Source organism: Benincasa hispida, chromosome 6, assembly GCF_027475165.1.
Source record: "Benincasa hispida cultivar pf3 chromosome 6, pf3_genome.v1.1, whole genome shotgun sequence".
NCBI classification, from domain to species: domain Eukaryota; kingdom Viridiplantae; phylum Streptophyta; class Magnoliopsida; order Cucurbitales; family Cucurbitaceae; genus Benincasa; species Benincasa hispida.
Window position 1 is genome coordinate 11,209,172 of NC_143483.1, and position 8,212 is coordinate 11,217,383.

An 8,212-nucleotide genomic window follows, 5' to 3' on the forward strand; every position below is an offset into this window, starting at 1 on the left:
AGTCAAGAATTTTTATAATTTTCTTGATTGGCTTTGTTGTTCGATTGAGTCTAATTTATCTTCATTATCTTTATAATAGTTTGTCATATTAAAGAAAAAAATCTTGAAGTCAAATATTCAACTTATCCCACATGTTATCAAAAAGAAAGAAGAAAATTTATACCAATTAAAAATATAATTATCTCGATTGATATTGAAGTTTATTATTAATTAGTTATTATTTTCGAGTTATTTACTTCTAAAATTTGAAGAACATGCTTAGTTTGCATTTACTTCCCTTAAAATGAAACCAAATTATATATTTGACCTATTATGGAAAAAAGGGTAGGCTATTGTATCAAACTTTTCTTGAATCCCACTAGTTTTACCCTTATATCTATTGAATCTTCCATTTTTAAACAATGTTTTCGATTTACTAGAGACCTCCGACATTATTTTAGTTCGGTGGAAACCAAATACTTTTTCTAAGGATTATTTTAAATAGAAATAGAGAACGAAGTAAATACCTAAAAAGATTGTTATAATAAATGATGTACTATACATCTTTAAAATTTAAAATATGTATGATAATTTTTTATTCCTTTTACTTCGTGTCCAATAAATTTTTAAGGTTTTTAAGTATTTAGTAACTTAAACTTTTAAAACTTCACTTTTGTGTGTCTCCCTAAAGCGAATCGTACTCTACTAAATACAAAAATGATGTTATGTGAATTCTTAAGATTTCAAATAAGTTGGGTTTTTTAAAACAAGATTATAAATTTAAGGAATCTATTAAACATTCTTAACACTTCAAAAAAATCAACCAAACATAAATTGAAAATTTATAAATGACCTATTTGATACAATTTTGAAAGTTAAACTAAATCTCTAATTACTTATACACTGAGGTTTGAGACAATTATGATAGTTATCAATGATCAAAATTTCATAAACAAATAACTTAGGCTTGTTGGCTATTTGATATTGATTTCGTTTTTTTAATTTTTGAAATCATTTTTGTTTACTCTTAATTTTCTTACCTTTGTGCCTAATTTTCAAAGAAATATTTGGATTGTTTGTTCAATTCTAAAAAGAAGCTTTTTTTTTTCTTTTTTTTTTTATTCCAAACTTAATATTTATGGTTTTTGAAAATATCAGATAACGAAAAGTGAAAGTTATGTTTATAAATTATATATTTCTTGAAAAAAAAAGAATCATATTTATAAGTGTAATTTTGAAAAACTAAAATTTTAAAAGCAAATAAAGATGACACTTTAAATAAAATTAAAAAAATATTAAATTTAAATAAAAATAAACTTGTACTTATTTAGACTTTCTATCAAGATTCTAATCCTAAAGGATAATGCTCAAATAAAATATATAGAATATGTTTATTCTGTTTTCAAATAAAGAAAAATGAGTCAACTTATTTATATATATAACAAAATTTCACAATTTATCAATGATAGATCGTTATAGTCATCTATCAATGTCAGTGATAGAAGTCTATCACGGACAGATAGTGACATTTCGCTACATTTAAAAATATTTTCAATAATTTTACTATTTAAAATAATTACCCTAATATTAATATTTTTTCATATTCTCTTTTCCATATATTTTTCTAACTTATTTATAAATTAAGCTAATTAAATTATACTATTATTTAAATGGATATAATTATTAGATTTTTTTTTAATATATTGCACATTTCTTTAGAGATGTGTGGTGATCGATTGGAGTCGATTTTTCGATCAAACGTCCACCGAACCGATTATTGTTAGTTTAATAAATATTCAAACCGACTACGACCATTGTCGATCGGTCAGTTTTGGTTGATTTTATTCTTTACAAATTATATAAAAAAAAAAATTGTTTGTTTGGATTTTTCTCAATCCATTGCCGATCAAGCCCTCCTCTTCTCTAACTAGCCACCATCGATTCGATCAGTTTTAGTGGGTCGACTCGGTTTTTTCTCTCGATTACTAATCAGTTGAGCATTGACATATAATTATTAGTTTAAAAAGGGTACAATAAAGGGATTTATTTTATTATTATTTTTTTTTTGGAAAGTGAAAAACGGTGGTATACTGTATAGCGCTCTTTCAGGCTATCAATATTGTAATGGGGAGATGCAACTTGGCACTTCCTCGTCTCTGGGTTTTCGATTATTCTGTATAAGCGCCAAAATCTGTTCTTGTTGGTTGGAGATTTTTCAAAAAACTTCAACTTTGCTCTGTCTCCCTGATCTAGGTTTGTGTCCTCTCCCTACCATTTCTATGTAATTGGGTGATTTCTGGGATTGTTGATAACTGAGAAAAACTAAGACAGGAAAAATTTGTAGTCTTTATCGAAATCTAATTCTGGGTCTGCAAGTACTACTTTCTTATTCGAGTTATGTGAACGTGTTTCTTTTTTCATGGGTGAAACTTCCAATAGAATGGTTGAATTACGATTTGGTATTCATTGCCCACAAGGTGTTTGTTGATATGTCTAAGTGAACTATTTATTGCTTCTCAAGTCTCTTGAGCTCTGTTTAACTACCCATGTTGCTTTTTGGTGCTAAATATTATTTCAGTTGATACCATATAAAAGAAACAGATAATGTCGTGGGCTATATCAACTTTTGTTCCCTTTGAAGTTCCTCCTGTTTCTGTTGTTGCTACTGCTTCGGGTCCATTGTTGGGTTGCACCACCAACTACTTGGATGTAGTTGGTTCTAGAAGCACAAGGCTCCAATTCTCTCTTTCAAAGAAATGGTCAACAATGAGAACTTTTGCCACAGAGTCAAACCAAGTGTCTTTCTTGCAATCACGCCAAGAAACTTGGGAAGATCCAGATGATGGAAGCGGCAGTGAGTTTGATGAGGAAGATAATGATGAAGAAGAAGTGGATGAGTATGACTTGGATTTTGAAAGTGATTGGGAATTGGATGAGTATAACTTGGAGTCTGATGTTCAAGCCGTCTCTATTACTGATCAGCCTGCTGCAAACAAGTATGAGGTGGATCTTCAGAAAGGTTTTTACTGCCTCCATCAACTTTCAATCTGTTTGTCTTTTAGCCATTGCATATATATTTCTCTCTTACAATTTTTTTCATTTAGAATATTGAAAGAGAAAAATACATTTTTAGTCATTGATACTTGAGAATAATTCTACTTTAATCTTTAAGTTTTAATGAGTCACATTTTAATCTTTGAGGTTTTCACTTCCATTTAAAATGTGTACGGTGGTCACGGCAAGAAAGATTTGAGCCTTTACTGAGAGTGTCAGGCTATCTCTAGTTATGGTTTGGTAAAGAGATTGCGTCCCTTTAAAGTAAATAGAAGCTCAACGCGGAGCAAATAAAATCTAAAATACATATATGAAAGATACGATGATTGCATAACAATTTGAGCATCCAAAGAGTAGTTCAAAACATGTGATTGTCACGTGTTTTGTTTCTTTTTGTTTATCTTGTAAAGACATTGTTTTTGTTTCTCTTGTAAAGAATGGCTTGCTTGTTCTTGTCCTATGTCCACTTTACTTGCTGAAAATATAAATTTTTTTGTGAAGGTACAACCATAAGCAGTTTGATTCTAGAATTAAAAGTACATGGTACAACCAGTTCTTTAATTGGCCTTTCACCTCTCTTCTCTTGGACTCAACAGTGTTACTCTGATGTTAGATAATTTTCGACTATGGGTGGGGTGCCCAGTAATCCTTTTCTGTGATCTTTTAGTTATACATATCTAAGATTTTTCCCCTTTTCAGAACCTTTATCAAAGGCCTGTTAATTCTTGCAGAGGTTGAACAACTTTTGGAACCCGAAGAACAAGCAATTCTGCAACAGAATGCAACTCTGAATGTGGATAAACTGTCAACTGTAATGCTGAAAATACTTAGACTCCATTTGATAATGAATTCATTTTTAGTTTTCTGTTTTTTAAATTTATGCTTGTTTCTTCTTCATTTTTGTACTATAGTTTTCATGTTTCTTGAAAGAAAAAACATTTGAGTTTTTAATCATTTTTTTTATAGAAAAAACAAGTTTTTGAAAGTTACTTTTTTTTAAATTTTTTTTTTTTAAAACTTTGCTTGGAAATATTGGTAGAAAGTGGACAACAAAACAAACAAAGTTAGAGTTGAAAGTAGGTTTTATAAACTTAATTTCTAAAAACCAAAATAAAATGATTATCAAACTGTCTTAGAATAGCTTTTTCCCTCTTATCTATCTTTTGAAAAGGCAGCAACTTTCATGTCTTTAGTGTATTAATTTTCCTTTACACTTATGTTTAAAGCTGTCTGCTTGACCAAAAAATTAATTCTCGCACCTTTCATATTCAGCCGAAATGGAATCCACTTCACACTTTTGCGCTATCAGGGCAAATTATTCCAATGGACAAACTACTTGAAAGTGGATTTGACATTGATTCTGTCGACGAGGTGAATACTATTAATATCCAATTTCTACATTTAATTGTTTGAAATCATAGCTTCTTTAGTTGAGCTCATAAGTCAAGACTCTATGTGGTGAATCAGGATGGTTTTTCTGCTCTACATAAGGCAATTATAGGCAGAAAGGACGCTGTCATTGGTCATCTTCTAAGAAAAGGTGCAAGTCCTCATATCACAGACAAAGTAAGTAGTTTATTCAGTTATGCTGATGCTTCTGTGTATTTTCTTAGGACTGTGCTTTCAAAAAAATCATGACTAAATAATTGTCTTCTTGATAGAATGGTGCTACCCCACTTCATTATGCTGTTCAAGTCGGTGCAAAACAGATTGTGAAGCTACTAATAAAATACAAAGTTGATGTCAATGTCGCAGATTCAGTGAGCTTTTTATATCCATAAAAAAACCTACAAAAAATGAAGCATTTGGTTTAGTTTTCTTGCTGATGTTATAGTAACTAGCTTCCCTTGAACAATTGTATAGGATGGATGGACGCCATTGCACATCGCCATCCAAGGTAGAAATAGAGATATAACAAAAATTTTGTTGGTCAATGGAGCAGATAGGAACAGAAGAAACAAGGTAAGCTATCGTAACCGATTCATCAATGCATGGTCTGAAACCATTCACATGTTTTGTAAAGTTAACTAGTTATTAAAATGTTTTTATTTTAAGCGAGTTCTTGGTTCTGGTTCTGGGTCTGGGTCAGTAGAAATGACACTATTGTTGTATTCAGGATGGAAAAACACCCTTGGATTTGAGCTTGTGTTATGGGAAAAACTTCAAGTCGTACGATCTTTCAAAGTTGCTAAAGGTTGTGCCTCTTTATGGAGCTTTTTGATGTGTCAATTTGAAACATTCTACTTGCAAATCTTTGTATTGAACACTTTGTATTAAAGTCTTTTGTATGAGGTATGAATGCCTAATGCAAAGCTATTATAATTGATTCTAAGAACATCATGCAAGAACTTGAGATGTACGTTTTACCTCATTTTAAAAATATTAACGAGTCAAAATGATAATAAAAAATATAGAAGTTCAATTTTAAAAATTCAACTGATATCTTACAAACATCCAAATGTAATATACAGTTTTGGTTCGTGAAATATGAACTTACTTTTTGAGATTTGAATTCAGTTTCTATTCAATCCCTAATATTTTATAAGTCACATATTTACTCCTTATATTTGCTCCTTAAAGTCTAAATATTTTTTCTAATTAGTCCCTAAAATTTAAAATAGAGCTTTCAGAAGGCCTCCAACTCCAAGTAGAGTTTGATTGTTAGTTATGTGTGTGCTCGTGCATGGATGTGGTGTTGTTAATACATTTTGAATCTCAGTTGACTTAATTGAACTTTAATGACATGCCAATTTTAGTGTTTGGACTGTTGATAGGAAAAACTTATAATGTTACAATAGTCCCTCTCCTTCATTATAAAGAAACATTAAAAAATTATTTGAGTCCTAAGGAATAAAATAATATACCATCTAATGATGTGTCAAATATTGAACGAAAATAGTATGTGCTAAAATTTTCTCTTCTTTCTCCCTTCTTCCTTCTCTCTTTTTTCTGACAAACAAAATTGTCACCCCAACCACCATTTGATCTCAGTTGTCTACCCATGCTAGCACATTCTATACTTGGCATACAATTGTTCCCCAACTGAAACTATGTGCTAGATCTTAGCATTCGTTCCTTGGATCTTGATTGAAAGCTTTCAACATCTAGGTGTTCGTTTCTCTAACTAGAATGAATTTGTTGTTCCAAAGTGAATGAACCCCATCAATATGGGTCGAACCACATGGCTCAAACCACAATGATCAAATAAATAAAATTGATTGTTTCTTAGTACAACATGTGGAGACAAATATTTAAATCTCTTGAACATTTTTTAATAATATAATTTCCTAGCTAGTTGAGACATGTTAGGGTTATATGAACATTCTAAAGTATATTTTCATATTTATTTGTATGCATATAACTAGAGAAACCTATGGCCTGAAAATTCCTTGTTCTTATCACCTGGCCTGCAAAGTATGAAGCCATGGATGAAGCTAAATCATCTTCTATTTGGCTTCTATATGCCGTTCTCTACACCAAAACTCAGATCCATCTGATAAAGTAACAAACAATTCTTTCTTCACATTTTGACACTTCCAATGAAAAGTTCTCTGGCAAATGATCCTTCTTTTCCCTCTATAAATTCCTACCATCAGAACATCACCATAACAATCTCCTCAGCCTGAGAAACAACATAAAGAACAAAGAAGGAAAATGGATCTTCAGAAATGTTTCGGTTTGGCTCTAATTTGGGTTGCTTGCTTGGTTGCTGCCATTGCTACAAAAGCAGAAGCTCAGAGCTATGGTAGCTCTGATGCACCAGAGGCCTTATGTTCCCATTCCATGCTCCTCAAGTTTCTTGGTCTTCTTGTTTCTCTTCTTGCCCTCAAAGAGATGGTTTGAGTTCCCTGATGATCTGTCTGTCATTCTGTATGCAATGTTGAATTTCTTACTGTTTCTTCTTTGTCTGTCTTTGAAGTTCCTGTGTCATGATAAGAGTTGTTGTATTGAGAGTGTTTGAATCAGCTGATGATATTGAAGTTATTTCCATATGTTTTAGTGTTGTTTGGTTGAGATTTAATCTCAAAATGCAGCATTGTATGCATGAATGTTTACTCTCCCCCTATTATCCCTCAAACCAAATGACTTGCACTTCTTTCTCGGGTCGGGCTTGGGTCAATCACTAGGCTCACCTACTGAGCTTACTGCATCGTTGTGCTATTCGGATGAACTTGTTAGTCTAAGTTGGACTCCATCGAATCGACCATTATCTAACAGAACAAAAATCTCCCTCTCATCCCAAGTTCAATAAGACATTAATTTGTTGAAGTAGAAACTAGTTCACTAAACTTTATGAACACTATTGTAGTGTAAGAACACATACACAAACCAAATCGTATGGAACTAGAACTTAATATTGGCAGGGGTGAAGAAAGAGAAGGTTTTTAAAGGAGGCTGGATGGACTAGATTTTCTTGGGTTTATGATTACTTTCAATAAAACAAGAGTTTACATGTGATTGATTATAACAGCATACCCCGTTTTACATATCCAACTTGAGTGTACGACTCGTTAAGGATTATATCCTTGTCAAGTCCAAATCTCAACCTTTCATGCCAAACTAAGAAAAAAAGATGAAAACATAGCATTGAATATTACTTTCGCCTCAAGATGATATGAAGCATAAATCTTGATTAAGTTAAAAGACATTAACAGATAATTATGTTGTAAATAGGGTATCACCAACATAATAATCATGCAAAAGTACAAAAACAAAAGGGTAAAAAATAATGCCTACCAATAAACTCATTCATAAACGAATGTTTCTTACATCATTTTCAACATCATAATTATTATCACTAATAGTATGAACTTATTCTTCTACTCTTGTCACAATATTTTCCTTAGTCCCCTAATCATAAAAATTGGGTATAATTACAAAGGTGTTGTGCATTGAGCTTTAATACTTTTGAAGAGCACTACAAATTGATATCACTTTTGTAGATATTTCACAACGCATAAAGCTTTGTAGCCTCCATGTATTCTTTGGTGCGCAAGTTTCTCAAGCTCTAGAGAAAGCTTAAAAATTTGAGGCTAATTATGAGTTTTGCCTAAGGCACCTTAACGTTTAAGGAGTAAGCGATCAACGAACTCATACAGATTCAACAACTAATCAGGAACTTGATATGCATTCATCCCTCTTAAATGTCTTCATGTAAATGTTCATTAAGAATTCAAAA

At 31.5% G+C, this 8,212-nt stretch overlaps 1 protein-coding gene across 1 annotated transcript; it reads left to right on the plus strand.

Annotated features, from left to right (window-relative positions):
• The first annotated feature begins 1,869 nt into the window (after window positions 1-1,869).
• On the plus strand, window positions 1,870-5,365 carry EMB506 (Ankyrin repeat family protein). The gene is made up of 8 exons (XM_039034634.2): window positions 1,870-2,232; window positions 2,558-2,998; window positions 3,765-3,844; window positions 4,306-4,404; window positions 4,501-4,599; window positions 4,695-4,793; window positions 4,897-4,995; window positions 5,150-5,365. The coding sequence occupies exons 2-8, from the start codon at window positions 2,584-2,586 to the stop codon at window positions 5,252-5,254; spliced, it is 996 nt and encodes a 331-aa protein (XP_038890562.1). The 5' UTR covers window positions 1,870-2,232; window positions 2,558-2,583; the 3' UTR covers window positions 5,255-5,365.
• Window positions 5,366-8,212: the final 2,847 nt, after the last annotated feature.